Here is a 16,420-nt window from a genome sequence, read left to right on the forward strand (position 1 = left end):
TTAAATCAAGAGAATGTTTGCTGTGAAATGTGCCATTTGTTTCTTTATGTTTTTTTTACGTCGTAATTTAGATATAATGTAAGAGTAGGTTTTTCCATGTTTCTCTCTATCTTTTACCTCTACTTTTCTTCTTACAATCTTTGACGAATTCTTGCCACCCGGAAGAAAAGAAGAAAAGAAAATGAGCGCCCTCCCTCCCTCGAATAAAAAAAAATACAAACATTTGATATGCGTCCAAGAATGAAAACAAATCGAGTGACTGATTTTTTAAAAAAAATGATATTAATATGAAATAAAATACTAATAAATATATTTTTATGTAAATACTTTTTTCGTCTTGTATGTGCCAATAATATGATAGACACATATTTATAAATAAATATATATATATATATATATATACAAAGAGGATTCATCTCGGATGAATATACTAACGAGAAAGGAAGAAAAAATAGTTGTGATTTGTGGTTGTAAATTTGTACGTTTTTTGCTCAAATTTGATTATATTTACACATAAGACTTTTTTATATATACATACGATTATTAATTATTGTATTAATATCACTTTACGTGTTTTATTTTTAAACGATGAATAAATTAATTGACGTATTGTGTTAACTGAGAACTAATAAATCAAATAAATCCACCTTCTTCGTTGCACCATCATTAATACCATACATTTGTTATTTAAAACTTAAATCTAGGTAATTCATTTCCATATAATTTACATTAAGTAACAGTTTAAAATTACCATTTAAATACATATGTACACAATTTACATTCATTTCCTTTATATGTGCGTCATATTATTTTCGTCTAATTCGAGGCCGCTGTTCTCGTATCCTTTTCCGACGTTTTCGGACATTTGCATTTGATTAGACTTTTCCTCGTCCTTCGGGGCTGCGCTTTCCTTTCTATTCATTATATACATAAAGCTGAAATTTCACTTTCGTTAGTTTCTTCAACTTTTACTTATTACGATCACCTTACATTATAATTACCAGACACACTAAGTACATGCAGAATCCCATTAAGAAAAAGGACGCTGGGAAATACTCTAGCGTGTATTGGTAGGACTTCGTGAAGATCGGTAAGATGATGACAGCACCTAAGGTTTCGCACAACGTGAAGAGCGATTGGGCTTTACCTAAATCATCGTCGGTGACGACTTTTGTTGCTAAGGATCTCATTCCTACGACGTACAAGCTTATGAAGAAGCTCACGGCTGTGCCTGGAATCGAGAGGTTTCTTTGAAAAATGCCCACAGCTTTTATTTGTTCGATTTACCGATGTAAATTGCGGTCATCGTCTTCACCAAAGCGTATATCACCACAGTGATCATCTTATCGACTATGCTAAAGATTATGATGCCGTAGTCGGTGAATTTCAATAGTTTCGTAAATAAAGGAACTCCAACAATAACACCTAAAATAAAACGGAATTGGATCATTTTTATCAACAAATTTATGTAATTAAGTTAGATTTGTATAAAATCTTTAATTATTATTGAAACTAAGTGTTTAAGAAATAACTAAAATATATTTTTATTTGACTATTGAACATAAATAATATAAAAAAAGTGTTTGATGCAAGAACAGCCTTTAAAATTCTGTTTTTAATTGGGAGAAAGTGAGTTTGTCGACTTCCACTCTATTAATACGCATTCTTTGTGATTAAGATTAATGTCAACTCTTTAAATTTAGAAGAAGAAAAAAATAAAGAAGCGAAATGATCCACTTTTTCGCTCACGTATATTAATCATTACATGTTAAAAATAATGCTGATAAAAAAAAATCAGTTATCTAAATTTATCAAAGACTATTTCTTTGACCTCGTGAGATTACCAATTTCAATGATAATTAGATTATTTATATAATTCTTAGAAGTAAAGAATTATTGCATTGTTATTTATTAGTTACTAAGAATTTGATGAGTTGTTATTGAATTTGTTTTATTTATTATTGAAATTTTATTTGCTTTAAGAATAAGCAATATTATTATGAGAAATTATTGTATTTGTGAATACTTTTACTTTTTTTTGCAACCTTGACATCTAAATGTTAAGAAATTTTCTAAAATATTTAATGTGATTGGAATTTTTGTCTGTTTGATTTAAGTGTTTGTGATTTAATTGTATTAATATAATTGTTACCTGCTAAATGTACGCAAAAATTAACGGTAAGGAAGTATCCGAAACCAACAGAGGTCAAGCTGAAGGTTTCGAGGAAGTACAGATTAGCTAAAGACCCTTCGCCGCTTAAATATCCGCTGATCAAAAACGAGACGGTCATCAGCAAAATGATGTTGGTTCTGTTAAAGTTCGGACTCTTCTTCACGAGTAAATTTAACGTTTGCAGAACGTGCGTGGGATTGAACATATCGACGAGGCAGTCCTTCTTGAATTCAAGTTTGGATTCCCTCTTTTCTTTGATGAAAAATATTCCGTAGAGAACGGCACAGGCGTACAGAATCAGGGCCAAAGTGAAGACCCCGTAGTATCCTACAAATTCGTAGAGAATTCCGCTGAGAGATTGGGCCAAGGGCACGCTCACGCTCAAAACAATTTGAACAATACCGATCCTCACGGTACGCATTTCCATCGTGCTTATATCAGCTATGTACGTGTAAAGAGCCATGATCAGGATCGGTTGACCACCGAAGAATGAAGGGATTACAGTCTGGCAAATACCGTTCACCCAAAGCGGTAGTTCCCGCATGAAGAAGACGCTTATTAGGAGACTGATGCAAGCGAAGACTTCTCCGATAATCGGGATGATCATCAAGGGTTTCCGCACCTTGTGACGATCGCTGTAGGATCCCAAGAAGATCACTAAGATGATAGGCACGGCGCTCTGAAACGGAGTATTCCAGGTCTTCATATCCGTGATCACCACTTGAACCTTCTTGTATTCCGTCGTGTAGTTTTTGACCATTCCTTCGAGGATCGCATCGCAAACTTCGTCCGTGAAATTTCCATCGGCCTTGCACCCTTTCTCAATCTCCAGACTATAAATAGACGTAATGCAGATCGCCGTCGCGATTATGTATAAAGCGAGCATCGGCTCCACCGTGATCACCTCCCTCAGATGTTTAAACTTCTCCCCGGCGCTCATCTTCCAGAAAGTCCGCTTCTTAACTTCTTCCGCCTCATCCTGCTTGCTCTCCGGCAATTCCATCTCATTCACTTTCCGCGCACAAACTGCAAGAAATCACCGTCGCATCGTATATATATAATTAGATGCCTTTAAACCTGTTCTCTCTCATCTCAACTCATCGCATCCCTCACCTTCCTTCAAAATAATAAAATACGAGCGCCGTTCCGGGCCCAAACCCGAATTCAACGTTCGGAACATCCATCGAGCACGCAACCTTTGGCATTTCGATTAACATTCCACACAGATTTTTTGGGCAATCGCACTCGCTTTGAGGCCGAATCATCTTCTTGCTGCACTAATGTGTATACATCGCATTTGTTTGTTTGTTTTCGTTTGTTCATTGTTACCTTGAAAATATGGAATTAGCATAATTACAAACGAATTAGTGATCAAATTGTGTAAGAATTTTATTGATGATAATGTGGAATTTATACACATCATTTCCTCTACTTATTAACATTATCGCACGTAAAAGAAAACAGGATTTAAAACTTCCAACAGCATTGAGAAAAATCTTGCGCTCATACCAAACACGCAAGAGATTGTTTTCGTTAAGAATCATTTTTAGATTCAAAACCTATTGCTTATCGAAATTTCTATAGAACAAATCATAAACATATTTCGAATTAAAAAGTTTCCAATTATTTTACGTAAGGTATACATTTTAAATTTATTAGTCTACAAAAAAAACTACTTTCATTTACAATTTTTGTATAAATTAATAAAATATAATTGAAACAATTCATTCACATTTAAAAGAAATTATAAATATTATGAATGTAACTTTTCACAAAGTTATTTTTATATTCTATCAAGCGCTATAATTAAAAAATAACATAATAAAGAGTAACATTATTTATATCTTCTCAAATGCTTTAAATATTTGTAATTTTTAAATAATTAATTTATTGTTGCAATAAATCAAACTTAAAATTTAAATAAATAGAAATACGCTGTTTATTAAAATATTAATACAAATAAATAACTAATTTATTAATGAAAGTTATTCAAATTAAATAATTAAAACGAAATTAGAAAATATCTATATTTTGAGCTTCCTCTGCTTTGTGCTTCGTTGTCCTCTCTAAAACATACTTTTTATGTAGCTCTTCTAGCAAAACCGTCTTCTCCATTCTCTCCTGAGCGATCTGCTCTATTTTCTTGTAGAACACTGAATTAGTGGGAAAGCAGTTTCTGAAATTCCTTCGGTCCAGCCTGTAAATCTCGCAGATTTCAATTGCAACAACATTGGCAACGCGTTTCTGATCTTTGGATATTAAAGCGATTTCGCCAAAGTAAGCCCCATCTTGCAGATGGCAAATCTGGAAGGTAATACTTAACAATTATGTTAAATTAATGGAAATGTTTCATTAACTTCTTTTCCGGTTGGCGTTGATACTGCTACAGTTCCATTAGATATGAAGTACATGCAATCACCGATTGCACCTGCCTTTACAATTATGTCATTGTACAGAAAGACTTCGTGCCTTAAATGGTGAACGACCTCCGAGATGATTTCGGAAGGTAAGTCTTTTAATAGTGGAACACTGTCGATAAGCGTGCGACAAGAATGTAAATTGATGTCTCTCCGAAGAGTTTCTGCAAATTGGATTTGTGATTTGAGGATGGCAATGTTAGTAGTACTCACCGGAAAGCATAGCCATTATGGTGCTCTCCCTGAAATATTTCTTCTGGAAGCGGTAATCGTAATAAGAAAGGATTCGCTCCTTCATGTTGTTAGGCAAATCTTTGTGCGACATGTAGCAGTTCACCTGCGATAGAATCTCATTGTACTTGATCTCGGAGGAGTTCATGGAGATGATCATCTGAAGAACCAACACCAGAAGCAAGTTGCAGAAGATGTAACCGATTGGGGAGAAAATCAAGAAGCAGGTGAGCTCGCGGGGTTCCGTAATTTGGAAGTAAACTGTTCTGCGAAATCCAGTCACAATCGATACGCCTAAAAGTTCTTCAACTTATTTACCTACGCGAGATACGTTTTCGAAGTAGTTACCTAAGAGATACGAACTGACCTTATGCAGAGATTGGCAGTAAATGGATAGGTAATCGTAGAGAAGCGCGTTTCTCGTTGATAAACTGGGAATTGGGTACTCATTATCGTGATTGAAGTAGTAAAACCATTCGGATATAGAGATGTACATGCACGTAGACCAATGAAGCGCCAAAAGGGAAACTAAGAGATACTTGAGGCTTCGCCTAGAGTAGTAGTAATGTCTGATCAGTTCAGTGGTGTGACCCAAGTACTTTAAAAACTTCTTGATGCGAAGAAATTTGAACATGGTCACAATCTCGCAGATCCTTAGGACCTTCGATATCCGCAAACTCGGGTATATTTTACAAATTACACCAGTTATCAAGTATATCGGTATTGAGCACACCAAATCGCAGTAGAATCCGAATGAAGCCATGTAATGTCTAGATTATATAAATTATGTAATATACTTAAAATCCATTTAAATTTTTAAAAAATTATTCACCTATTGATGCTCGAAGGCGCAAGTATGACCTCTTTCTTATTCTGTATGCAGAAACCGGTGCAAAATTGAAGAATTAAGTCCAGAAGGTTAAGAAAATCTAGAAAAACTTCTGTTGTCGAGGTATATTCAAAATATCCAACGATATTCGTGTCAATGCTACTGGGCATAAAAAGAATATTCATCGGGACGATGAACAGATATATGTAAAAAATCACCAAGAAAATAGCTTCCCACCAAACTCTGCAAAACATTAAGAAGTCACTCACCTATCGACAACAACAAAAAGGAATACCTGAATAAACAGAACGGATGAATAATGTGCTTGTATTTAAGAGACATATGGCGTTTGATCTCTTTGTCGATGGAATCCAAGCTGCGAAAGTAGAACTTCGTCATCGGATTTCGCACCGAAATTAATTTGATGCTCCAGAAGTTCAACCTCCAGCGTTTCATGTTCTTCAGAGCTTGCGTCGTGTCATCATCCAAAGTGCACACGTGATTGCTGTAGAAATGCATCGCTTCTTCGGCAAATTCTGCTTGCAGATAAAACTTTAAGTCTCAATGTTTATTTGAATCTATGGTAACCAGTTAGATAAAACGTATTTAAAAAAAAAACAAATTGGTTAATTTTCAAATAAGCGTGACTTCATAGTAAACATGTTTCTTAGTTAATTATCCGGTATTTCCTGGGAAGGTTAAACAGAGTGCATACACGAATCAAGGAAACAGCAAAACGATTATTATTAACTAATGTACATGTGTTTATTTTCTATTTGTCTATAAACAGTTTAATGTTCTCCGGGGACCGGCGAAGTCTTTCCGTACTTCTTGTCCCACTCCCTGATGAATTCAATCTTGCGTTGTTCCCTCCTTGCGAAGTAATCTTTGTATTGGGCTTTCTCCAATGGATGCCAATAGTCGAGGACCCAATCTGGTGGGATGACTTCTCTTGCGTAGGCAACACCTCCGGGCGATTCCGGGACTAAAAATCATTAGAATGTAATAACAAACCTTCGTAATATTTTTTTTTTCCTATAAACAAGCAATATTTACATTTCCTTGGGTGCCAATGAGCCTTCTGGAAAAGTTCGTCTTCCGCTTTATTCATAAGATCTTTCACGATACGCATATCTTTGATTTCGCGATTATCATCGAACTTCTTCCTCATAAGCACAGCATGGTATCTGAAGACCTCTCTAAAAAAAAACAACAACAAAATTTCCAATAAAATTCAAAATTAAACTGTTCTAGCAAAGTCAAAAAATTCAAGTTTTGGCACTTGTCAAAAATTTCAAATTATATAAGATGGTAAATTTATTTGCAAATATCGAATTCAATATTAATGTCTCAATATATTTCCAGGTATCTGAATACATTTTTGAGTGCCTTTCGAAATTTGGTGAAGTAATAAATGATATTCTTGAATTTGATATACAGACACCTCAAGATTTGTATGTTTTCCTTAAATTTTGTGCACTCTTCTCATTTTTCATACTGGTGTGGAAGAACTTGAATTCAGAAGATATGTAAACAATTGGCACTCAATAAAAATGACCCTTTTCACTATTTCATTCTTGGTTATCATAGTTTTCCTGTATCTGCAACAAGCCAAAGTAATCTTCCATTCGCATAACAGGATAATTGCAGCTCCTTAGGCATTTCTTCCTATAAGAATAAATGGAAATAGGGATTTAGGTATGGGTAACATTCAAGGGTTTTCCTTTTGGAAGCTCTGTACGAGTGGATCTCTTCATTATTATACATAGTGGGTTATGTAACATAACCTCAAACTCACCTTCTGTCGTACCAGTTCTCCAGGTGACGCAGGGATCTCTTGTATAAGTTCTGCACCTTCCTGGTATGGGAGACTAGTCCCAAAACAGGTAATTGGGCCATTCTTAATTCAAATTTAGCGCACCCTTAGGATCTCTAAAAAAATACTGAATTTCTTCAACTGTCAACGAACGACAGCTGATGTCAGGATAATTAAATGTATCTCATTCAGATGGAGCTCAAAATAAAGATCTTAATATTTTCTAGAATATTGCAAGAAGCTATAATAACCAGAAATATTCTTTAATTGTATCATTAAATGTACCTAATACTCAAGTTTTATTAATAATTTTTAAAACTTATAATTCTAGATAGGCAACTTAATTTACACATCATAATGTTAATAATTAAAAACTTTACTATCCTTACGAAGAACAATCTAATATTGATATAAAATACGTATAATAAGAAATAAATTGTTAGTATTCATCTGGTAGTAGAAATAATATAAAAAGTAACATATTAGATAAAATTTATAATCCAATTGGAAAATTATCAATATAATAATTATTCGGATCAATAAATGGAACTTTTATATGATATAAACATACTTATTTATATAATTTGTCTTTACCTTAATGCTTTATTTCCAAAGTTTATGTTAAAATATTTCAAAAACTTAATATTTGTACTATAATTATTTTCTACATTTATTTATTTACAAACTAAACTTTCCTCGTTTTCCCCAGAATAAGTAAATGAGTTCAAACGGGATTTTAGAAAATTGAATATCAGGAGCTTATGAATAGAAGAGGTCGCTTTTACAGCTAGTTCTAACCCATATGATGCACGCCTAACAACCATCAAGAATGCAGCAGCTGCACATCTCTCAACTCATGTTATCCTAGTACGAAAATTTCGAAACTGAAATTCATGCAATGTTCTAAAGAATTTGCGCGCGTTTTAAAACGACAAAGACAAACTCTTCGCTTCTCTGATCTCCTGGTACTCGACAGTACAGGTAACCCTCCGATAACACGCGGTTTTAGTCATGATATTATATTTCTAAGATGCAGCAGATCAGCCGAACTGCAACCAAGTTTTTAGCATTTTTATAAATGAAAAAGTTTAAGAATATCCCAGGTGTAAACTTAATAATAATCATTGTATATTTAAGCACTCATAGACCTATGGAAGGGTCGATTTGTGATTGAATAAGCACTGAAATGTGTTAAAATCAATTGCAACAATTTGAATTCCCTTTGTTTACTACATTAATTGCAGTATTCTCTGGTTGATGGCGCCATAGTCGAAATTGCAGGTTTTGTGTTAGGAATATACGTACTACGGACCACTGTTATGCCGAACCACCAATAGAGGACAATCTGCAAAGCTGACTATCGATGTGTTAAGCTCGGTATGAGGGCTGATGTGGGCCACATTTATCGCTTGGATTTGCATAAGGCTCCTAATTGGTTTCGGTACTTCAGTTGGTGATGTAAGTCCTGCAGTTGGTAGTGCCCGTACGTGCAGCGCCCTCTGTTGATGGTCCAGTATATGAGTGGTCCATTATATGCATATTTCTAACAGCTGGACCTAACCTAAGATTTCTTATAGGTTAGAATTATTGAATTATATGAATGAAAATAAATAGAAATGAACTCGAAAATTACTTTATCCACCAGCAAAATGTATTCGCTTTTCGTTAGAAGCAGATTGAATAAATGCACGAATAAAAGTAAGATATAAAATTTGAAGAAAGAAATACAATTTTCTATTATAATTTTTCAGGATTCTTGGGTAACTTGCAAAGTGAATCAACCAGACAAAATGAACTCTTTGATTTGGAGAAGAAAAGGCAGAGGGAAGAGATTGGAAGGATTGACAAGATTGAAGTAGAAGTGCAATGTAAATCCGAGTCAAAGACTTATGTCATGAATAAACTAATTTCCACTCCATATGATTGTGCAAGGCGTATGCAAACTTAATTAATTGAAATGCAAAAAAACTATAGTTGTATTTCTTTTCAGATCTTAATGAAACCATAATGAATAAAACAGCTGTGGCTCTGATCAATGGTGAAACTCTTTGGCACATGCACAAACCTTTACCAGATTCTTGCAAATTGGAGTTTTTGGATTACAAAGTATCTCAGCCTGGACAGGTGAATAAGGCGTTCTGGAGGACGTGCAGCTTTTTGCTAGGTGCTGTAGCAAGCAATGCATTCAAAGATAAAGTTGATGTTCAACTGCACAGTTTCCCCATACCAAATGGTGATTGTTACATGAGTTTACAATAATTTGATGAGTATAAGATTGAATTGGTTTTAGTCAAATCCGGAAGTTTCGTTTATGATATACAATTGTCTTTGGACAATTGGGTTCCTACAAGCAGTGAGCTCAGGGTGTTATCAATGGAAATGATCAAATTCTGTCAACAGGCTCATCCGATCGAGTGTCTCGATGTGACGGCAGATTTTGCGTTGGTTTTGTTTAAGGAGAATCCGCATAAGACGATGCAAATTCCGGACATCGCTGCTAACAATAATGGAAAAGTTACACTGTTCAGAGCTGGACCTAATGTGGATATCTCGAAAGGCCCGATGATCGCTAATACCAATCAGCTGGGCAGAACGACCGTGACGAATGTTATTAAATTGGACACGGATATCAAAGGAAGTCCAGTTTACAGGTTCCAGGGTGTCGCCTTGCCGAGTAGCATCGTTTTGAATCATTTCGCTTATGGTTTATTGGAAGAACGAGCGAAGAATTTGGTGAGTTTACATTGATAAAAGTCTACTTATATAGGATTCATTGATTTCAAATTTGATTTTTTTTTTAGAATTCTGCAAGGATTCCAGGCTCTCAGGACGTTACCACAGAGGATAACAGTTTCATGGCTCAAGCGACGAACTAAATCCAATTCTATTTATTACAATAGTAATTTGTATTTTTAAATAAATTTAAATATTACGATATTTACCTTTTCGCTTACAAACTACTAACAATGCAACCGATTTCTAATGTAAAAAAAAACAAATATTTTTATATTGGTGTTGTATTTGAGCAAACGAAACACGGAAACTTCTTGCTCGTGTAAACTCTCTGATAAAATTATTAATTTATTGACCCCGACGACACAAATTGATAATAGATTTTTTTTCATAGAGTAAACAGACATACGAAATAACAAAGTCTTCCAATGCAGGAATGCGTTAAGAGAATTAAAACCTAAACAAACAAAAATACAAAGAACAATGAGCGGAGATAACCCAGTGGGATTTTTGTATTCACAAAATCAATAATGCGCTTTTAAAAGAAAATAGTAGTTTTCTTAAAAGTAGGTAGGAGGGTTCGTTTTATTTTTGTTTTGAATTTTCTACCTGGTAGGATTATACATATGCAGGTGCACGGCTGAAATAGAAATCCCTATAATTGAGCCTGAAAAGTGGTTTCGATACGTAAAAAGCTGACGCGCCGCTCGTCAATCTAAACCTCCTTCTACACTTTTATCATCTGTTTTGCTCTCTGTAAGAGGTCAGGATTTTTAAATAAATTTCGCTCCGCTTCTCCGGCCGTCCGTACTCCTCATCAGTTGTGATCCGAGGCACGAACTGTTCGCAACGAAGATGAAGACGATCCTCGTTTTAGCCGCTTTCGCTTTGGTGGTTCTTGCAGGTAATTGGTTTATATTAATGAACAATGGGTTTACGAACGCGGTGTGATTCGATTAAGAATGTCGTGCGAATTACAATTATTGCGTTCTCTCGACATTGCTCATCCTAACCAAAGCACGTCTAAAATTACACGTCTTATCGATTTTGCTTTCACCGAGAAACGTTTAAATGCAACAATAATTCTTCTGTTGCAAACAAAAACAGATTAGATTATATTTGCAAAGCGCATGCAAAATATTTACTGCAAATCTTTTCCGATTATTTTTAAATACGTCTTTATCGAAAGAATTTCTTTTCAGCTGAAGAAACATTTTCGATATCTTAGTTGTTTATTTATTTTAAAAGCAAAGCTTGACGTAATTATTTGCAATTATTTCTTTTTATTACTTTCGTTTTAAGAGTTTATTATGATTTGTTTAATAAATACGCATTATTTTTTCTTTATTTTGTAGGTGAAGCAAAGAAATTGCGTAAACTAAAGAATCCTAATTGGAGTCCAGTTTACACTGTAAAAGGCACTTTGTTTATACCTTACGCGGAAATCAGCGAACCCTTCTACGCTTGGTAATGTATTTTTCAAAAGTTGAGAATTAGAAAGTTTCTATCGATTCGTTTTATATTAGGTACGATGCTCCGGCTAAGCAATCTCGTATCGACTATTACGGTGGAATGGTGAAGACCTATCAGCTTGGTACTAGCGGAGGATTCGGGACCAGTTTGAAAATCGCTCCGGTTACCACCGAAACCGAATTGAACTCCAACACTTGTCTGCAAGTGAACGGGACCGAGGAATATTCGATCGAACCACAAGCGATTCTTCCGAGCCTCACCGGATTCGAATGCGTCGGAGAAGAGATCATCGATGGAACCGCTACCGAAAAATGGGTGATGACCGAGAAGATCGGCCAAAAATCGAACAAATACACCATGTGGATGAAATGGAAGAACGATCAGAACAATCAGGACATTAAATACGCTGTTCCAGTCAGGTAAATGAAATCGTATCAGATTTAATCATAATCTAATTACGATTTATTTCAGATACGAAATGAAGGGATATAACACTTTGTTAGGTTCGCACTACGACCATTATTACTTGGAATACGATTACTATGACATCAATAACATCGATCCAAACACGTTCGAAGTCGATCAAGGTAAATTAAATCTTCAACCTAATTCATTGATTTCATTTAAACAAATATGTTTTAGGTATGAAATGCAGTGCTTTTCCGGGACCCGGAGATCGTCACATTTACACCTTTAACCCGATGAAGGAGTTCATCCATCCGGCGACAACCACGCACGTCGATTTTGAGTACAAGAAATTTGTGAACAAGCATGGTAAACAATACAGCAACATGGAACACTTCAAACGCAAGGAAGTCTTCAGGCAGAACATCAGATATATCCACGCACACAACAGGCAACGCAAGAGTAAGTTTAAATTGTATTTTTTTGTGATTTTCTTTTAAATGTTTTCTTTTGATTAGGTTTCACTATGTCCGTGAATCACTTGGCCGATCGCACTCCGGTCGAGCTGAAGGCGTTGAGAGGTCGCATCAATTCCGGAGGTTACAACGGCGGAGACAAGTTCCCTTATACCAATATCAAAGCCGATCAATTACCAACTCAATTCGATTGGAGAATTTACGGAGCTGTGACCCCTGTTAAAGGTAATTATCAATCGTTTGAATGTAGGTGATACTAATTGATTGTTTTTTCAGATCAATCCGTTTGCGGTTCTTGCTGGTCTTTCGGTACCATCGGAGCTATTGAAGGCGCGTATTTCTTGAAGAATGGGGGTAACTTGGTTCGTTTGTCTCAGCAAGCTTTGGTTGATTGCTCTTGGGGGTAAGATTTAAAACGTGACCATTGCTTATATACTAATTTTTGTTTTTTTTTGTTTTAAAGATACGGAAATAATGGTTGCGATGGTGGTGAAGACTTCCGCGCTTACCAATGGATGCTTAAACACGGAGGTGTTCCAACCGAAGAAGAATATGGACCTTACTTGGGACAAGTATGTTCTCTGCACAAGACAAAACGCTCATTTCTCAAAATAATATCTATTCTAGGATGGTTATTGCCACGTCAACAATGTCACTTTGACTGCTAAGATCACCGGTTACGTTAACGTTACTTCCGGCGATGAAAACGCTTTGAAGCTGGCTTTGCTCAAGCACGGACCAATCAGCGTTGCCATTGACGCCAGTCCACGTTCCTTCAGCTTCTATTCGAACGGTGTTTATTACGAACCCAAATGGTAAATTAAGATTATCTAATCTTGTCTCTTTATAAACTTCTATATTTTTTGTTTGTTTCTTAGCGGAAACAAATTGGACGAATTGGATCACGCCGTTCTCGCTGTTGGATACGGTAGCATCAATGGTAAAGACTATTGGTTGGTTAAGAACAGTTGGTCCAATTATTGGGGCAACGATGGCTACATTTTGATGTCGGCCGAGAACAACAATTGCGGCGTCATGACTACGCCTACTTACGTGACTATGTAGGAAGAACTAAATAAGTTTACAATATTAGTGATTTTAACGAAAGCAATATAATATAAATAACAAATATTTCTACAACTAATACTACCCTGTTTTATATATTTACCCAGCAAAAAAAATCCTGTCTTTTTTAGAAATAATAGAATTCTACAAAATCTTACAAAGTTATTAAAGTTAAATATGTTTTTTCATGTTATGAAATTGATTGGCATCAATTCCATTAACTTATTAATTATTAAAACACGATATTGATGATTTAAAAAGCTGTAGTATTCAATGTGATACAAAAAAATATATTCTCCTGTGTTGCTACAATTAAAAATGTTGAAACACGTAATAAAAAATGATTATTAGATTGTATTAAATATATTTATTTAAAACAATTAATGACAATCAGTCACTGACTTAACTCAAATAATAAAAATGATTACAATTAATTTAGGTTAAATCAATAAGTAACAAAAAAAGAAGAGAAAAACAAACAAAGAATTAACAATTGCAATGTATTTGGATGGACTAAATATATATTGTATATACAAATAAAACCTACTTTTCGTCGTATTTATATAACATTAATGATTTGTTTCCCGTTTGAAGTACGTCTTTTCAATTCTCTTGATGAGATTGATAAGCTCCGGGAAGTTTTTAACTGTATCGGCTAATGCGGAATTTGGTAATGGCGTTGTCAAAATAGTGTACAGATGTCCAAAGATGAGAGCCTCGAGTTCGGTAGGTCTGCAGGACAAATAAACAAAGAATTTTTATAAATATGCAGTTTGGAAGATGATGAATGTTGCAAAACGAATTGGATTCAAACTTGAATGGAGAGGGAGGATTCTGATAGGATTTTCTCGCGACGCACTTTCACTGCGGACTTCGGACGGCTGCTTGTTGGTCGTTCCTTCAAAGTATTTTAATAAAATATTGAGAGATACTGCTTTAATTTCTTTAGATCTTACTCGGAATGCAACATGCTTGGTTTGCTTGTAATATTGGCGAGGTGTAAGATCAGTTTCCCTTCCCATAATTTCAGTATCAATTTTTTTGCAGAATTTCACGAGCGTGTCGAATTTCTTCACGATCATACCTAGATGCGCTGGCAAGGGTATGTTCAGTATGAGGAATAGGTGGGAGTATACTAGAGCATCCAGCTCTGTAAACCTAGGATGAGAAAGGATTGGGATTGGAGGATGGATTTTGATAAATTAATACTCACTTAGATCCAAAGAAGAAGTCGTTTTTATCTAAGCGATCCGTTAAAGCCTGGCAGCACGTCTCCACGTCATTGTACACCTCCTCCAAAGTCTTTTGCTGCCAACCCAGAACCTTCAACCTCTTAAGCTCTTCACTCCTCTTTGTCCACACTTGAATGTGGTTTAATGGCCATGGGTAGATTGACCCATACCTAGCTTTTGTAACTTCTCTATAAGTCTCATCATCACACCAACAAATATACATCTGAAAATTCAATTCAATTACACACTGATAATCTAAATATAATAAATTACCTCAGCATTTCCAAGGACATTATTGACAAGGGTCATGTAGGCCCTCATATCTGCCTTATCCTCCATGGACATAGATTCAGTCAATGTGATTCCTTTGCCTCCGACGAATTGCACAATTGGTTCCATTTCAGCAATGATGAATGCCCCACACTTGATGAATGGGACTTTACCAGTGGGTGACATGGCTTCAGCATTGGGCCTCGGGTCAACTTTGTATTCCAAATTGCACATCTTCAGGAATGTCTGCACAGCCAAGCAGTTGGCATTGTCAGGTAGCAGGATTTGCTCCACCTCATAGGGTTGAAAAAGTCTCACATCTTTAGGCCAAGGCTCTTGAGCTGAAGCAGGGTGTTATTATGTAAAACATCACAAATAAATTGATTTACTGAATGAACATAAAACAGTGAAATAGATTACCTTTCATTTCCAATTGGATTTTATCGTAAAGCGACATAATTACACTTTTTCAGTTTGACTATATTGCAATAATATTCTTTCTTTTAAGAATAAATGTGACAGATCAGATAATATTTGGATATGTTGTCATGCAACCAACTATACATTGCTGCTAATTGTTTGCCTGTATGCATTACAATTTAAATATAAAAAAAATCAGCTTGCAAATAGAAAGCTAATTGTTATATTAAAAGCTATTCAATTCTGCATCATAACTAAATACGATAATTAATTTATAACATTTACCGTGATTGTACATAATTTCGTTTCCAATAACTCTGCAATACTTGCAAATCTCGCATTCTTTTACATTGCTTCCGATTGATCCGGTATCCGGAAATATGCGCTTATTGATTTCATTCAAAAGTAAAGTAACTTTGGAATCTTTCTTTTCAAATTTGGAATCTGTAACTTCTTTATGCGTATGTTCCAACTGATTAGCTTCATTTTTCAATCCGATGCTATTAATTTGATCACAACTCTGAACACAGATGTCTTCGAAACTTTGAAACTGATCCAAATTATCATCGGTGGATGGGATTTTATTCAAATCCTGCACGCTTGGTATAATCAGGACTCCTTCCTGCTGAAGCTCGTTAAGCACATCTTCCATAGTTTGTTCTATTTGAAAATTGTGCAAGCTTTTCACGTTGGTGACGAAGGGCAAGTTAAGTTCGCTGGTGCCGAACCCAATATCATCGTTTTCATTCTGATTGAGTTCCTCAGGTGCGTGGGTTATTGTATATTTGGTTTGAGAAGATCTTTCCTGGGCTAAAGCTAAGATTGCGTTGGAAGTAATTTGTCAATTAATGATTTTCAGGAAATTTAAAAAAAATAAATT

The 16,420-nt window shown here is 35.2% G+C and overlaps 6 protein-coding genes across 6 annotated transcripts; 2 read left to right on the plus strand and 4 right to left on the minus strand.

Annotated features, from left to right (window-relative positions):
* Positions 1-407: 407 nt before the first annotated feature.
* Positions 408-3,223, minus strand: LOC108563318. The gene is made up of 4 exons (XM_017921958.1): positions 2,153-3,223; positions 1,288-1,425; positions 991-1,231; positions 408-935 (listed from the first exon to the last, which is right to left on the minus strand). Exons 1-4 carry the CDS (start codon positions 3,174-3,176, stop codon positions 791-793), a joined length of 1,548 nt encoding a protein of 515 aa, XP_017777447.1. The 5' UTR covers positions 3,177-3,223; the 3' UTR covers positions 408-790.
* A 963-nt stretch (positions 3,224-4,186) lies between these two features.
* LOC108563315 (potassium/sodium hyperpolarization-activated cyclic nucleotide-gated channel 1-like) lies at positions 4,187-5,584 on the minus strand. The gene is made up of 4 exons (XM_017921952.1): positions 5,170-5,584; positions 4,804-5,115; positions 4,531-4,754; positions 4,187-4,477 (listed from the first exon to the last, which is right to left on the minus strand). Exons 1-4 carry the CDS (start codon positions 5,582-5,584, stop codon positions 4,187-4,189), a joined length of 1,242 nt encoding a protein of 413 aa, XP_017777441.1.
* Positions 5,585-6,396: 812 nt separating this feature from the next.
* On the minus strand, positions 6,397-7,637 carry LOC108563323 (NADH dehydrogenase [ubiquinone] 1 beta subcomplex subunit 9). The gene is made up of 3 exons (XM_017921963.1): positions 7,449-7,637; positions 6,707-6,849; positions 6,397-6,635 (listed from the first exon to the last, which is right to left on the minus strand). Exons 1-3 carry the CDS (start codon positions 7,547-7,549, stop codon positions 6,442-6,444), a joined length of 438 nt encoding a protein of 145 aa, XP_017777452.1. The 5' UTR covers positions 7,550-7,637; the 3' UTR covers positions 6,397-6,441.
* Positions 7,638-8,935: 1,298 nt separating this feature from the next.
* Positions 8,936-10,346, plus strand: LOC108563321 (39S ribosomal protein L39, mitochondrial). Its single transcript, XM_017921961.1, has 5 exons — positions 8,936-9,164; positions 9,218-9,400; positions 9,457-9,699; positions 9,757-10,199; positions 10,268-10,346. Exons 1-5 carry the CDS (start codon positions 9,083-9,085, stop codon positions 10,340-10,342), a joined length of 1,026 nt encoding a protein of 341 aa, XP_017777450.1. The 5' UTR covers positions 8,936-9,082; the 3' UTR covers positions 10,343-10,346.
* Positions 10,347-10,957: 611 nt separating this feature from the next.
* On the plus strand, positions 10,958-13,700 carry LOC108563330 (digestive cysteine proteinase 1). The gene is made up of 10 exons (XM_017921971.1): positions 10,958-11,103; positions 11,555-11,666; positions 11,726-12,091; positions 12,144-12,259; positions 12,315-12,539; positions 12,596-12,778; positions 12,830-12,956; positions 13,017-13,125; positions 13,181-13,368; positions 13,432-13,700. Exons 1-10 carry the CDS (start codon positions 11,055-11,057, stop codon positions 13,616-13,618), a joined length of 1,662 nt encoding a protein of 553 aa, XP_017777460.1. The 5' UTR covers positions 10,958-11,054; the 3' UTR covers positions 13,619-13,700.
* A 396-nt stretch (positions 13,701-14,096) lies between these two features.
* Positions 14,097-15,671, minus strand: LOC108563322 (metaxin-2-like). The gene is made up of 4 exons (XM_017921962.1): positions 15,541-15,671; positions 15,124-15,461; positions 14,832-15,073; positions 14,097-14,350 (listed from the first exon to the last, which is right to left on the minus strand). The coding sequence occupies exons 1-4, from the start codon at positions 15,575-15,577 to the stop codon at positions 14,188-14,190; spliced, it is 780 nt and encodes a 259-aa protein (XP_017777451.1). The 5' UTR covers positions 15,578-15,671; the 3' UTR covers positions 14,097-14,187.
* Positions 15,672-16,420: the final 749 nt, after the last annotated feature.

This window comes from Nicrophorus vespilloides, unplaced genomic scaffold (genome assembly GCF_001412225.1).
Source record: "Nicrophorus vespilloides isolate i.1.1-1 unplaced genomic scaffold, Nicve_v1.0, whole genome shotgun sequence".
Taxonomy (NCBI): domain Eukaryota; kingdom Metazoa; phylum Arthropoda; class Insecta; order Coleoptera; family Silphidae; genus Nicrophorus; species Nicrophorus vespilloides.

Coding starts and splice junctions, on each gene's coding strand:
- LOC108563322 (XM_017921962.1), bottom strand. CDS start 15,577: ATGTCGCTTTACGATAAAATCCAATTGGAAATGAAAG. Junction 15,462..15,540: donor AATCCAATTGGAAATGAAAG/GTAATCTATTTC, acceptor ACCCTGCTTCAG/CTCAAGAGCCTTGGCCTAAA. Junction 15,074..15,123: donor ATGTCCTTGGAAATGCTGAG/GTAATTTATTAT, acceptor TTGAATTTTCAG/ATGTATATTTGTTGGTGTGA.
- LOC108563323 (XM_017921963.1), bottom strand. CDS start 7,549: ATGGCCCAATTACCTGTTTTGGGACTAGTCTCCCATACCAGGAAGGTG. Junction 6,850..7,448: donor GAGAACTGGTACGACAGAAG/GTGAGTTTGAGG, acceptor GTTTTTTTTTAG/AGAGGTCTTCAGATACCATG. Junction 6,636..6,706: donor TCATTGGCACCCAAGGAAAT/GTAAATATTGCT, acceptor AATGATTTTTAG/TCCCGGAATCGCCCGGAGGT.
- LOC108563321 (XM_017921961.1), top strand. CDS start 9,083: ATGAACTCGAAAATTACTTTATCCACCAGCAAAATGTATTCGCTTTTC. Junction 9,700..9,756: donor CAGTTTCCCCATACCAAATG/GTGATTGTTACA, acceptor AATTGGTTTTAG/TCAAATCCGGAAGTTTCGTT. Junction 10,200..10,267: donor AAGAACGAGCGAAGAATTTG/GTGAGTTTACAT, acceptor TTTTTTTTTTAG/AATTCTGCAAGGATTCCAGG.
- LOC108563318 (XM_017921958.1), bottom strand. CDS start 3,176: ATGGAATTGCCGGAGAGCAAGCAGGATGAGGCGGAAGAAGTTAAGAAG. Junction 1,426..2,152: donor TTTTTGCGTACATTTAGCAG/GTAACAATTATA, acceptor GTTTTATTTTAG/GTGTTATTGTTGGAGTTCCT. Junction 936..990: donor GTGTGTCTGGTAATTATAAT/GTAAGGTGATCG, acceptor GTGAAATTTCAG/CTTTATGTATATAATGAATA.
- LOC108563315 (XM_017921952.1), bottom strand. CDS start 5,584: ATGGCTTCATTCGGATTCTACTGCGATTTGGTGTGCTCAATACCGATA. Junction 5,116..5,169: donor GGTCAGTTCGTATCTCTTAG/GTAACTACTTCG, acceptor AAGAACTTTTAG/GCGTATCGATTGTGACTGGA. Junction 4,755..4,803: donor CATAATGGCTATGCTTTCCG/GTGAGTACTACT, acceptor TCCAATTTGCAG/AAACTCTTCGGAGAGACATC.
- LOC108563330 (XM_017921971.1), top strand. CDS start 11,055: ATGAAGACGATCCTCGTTTTAGCCGCTTTCGCTTTGGTGGTTCTTGCA. Junction 12,260..12,314: donor CACGTTCGAAGTCGATCAAG/GTAAATTAAATC, acceptor AATATGTTTTAG/GTATGAAATGCAGTGCTTTT. Junction 13,126..13,180: donor ATGGACCTTACTTGGGACAA/GTATGTTCTCTG, acceptor TATCTATTCTAG/GATGGTTATTGCCACGTCAA.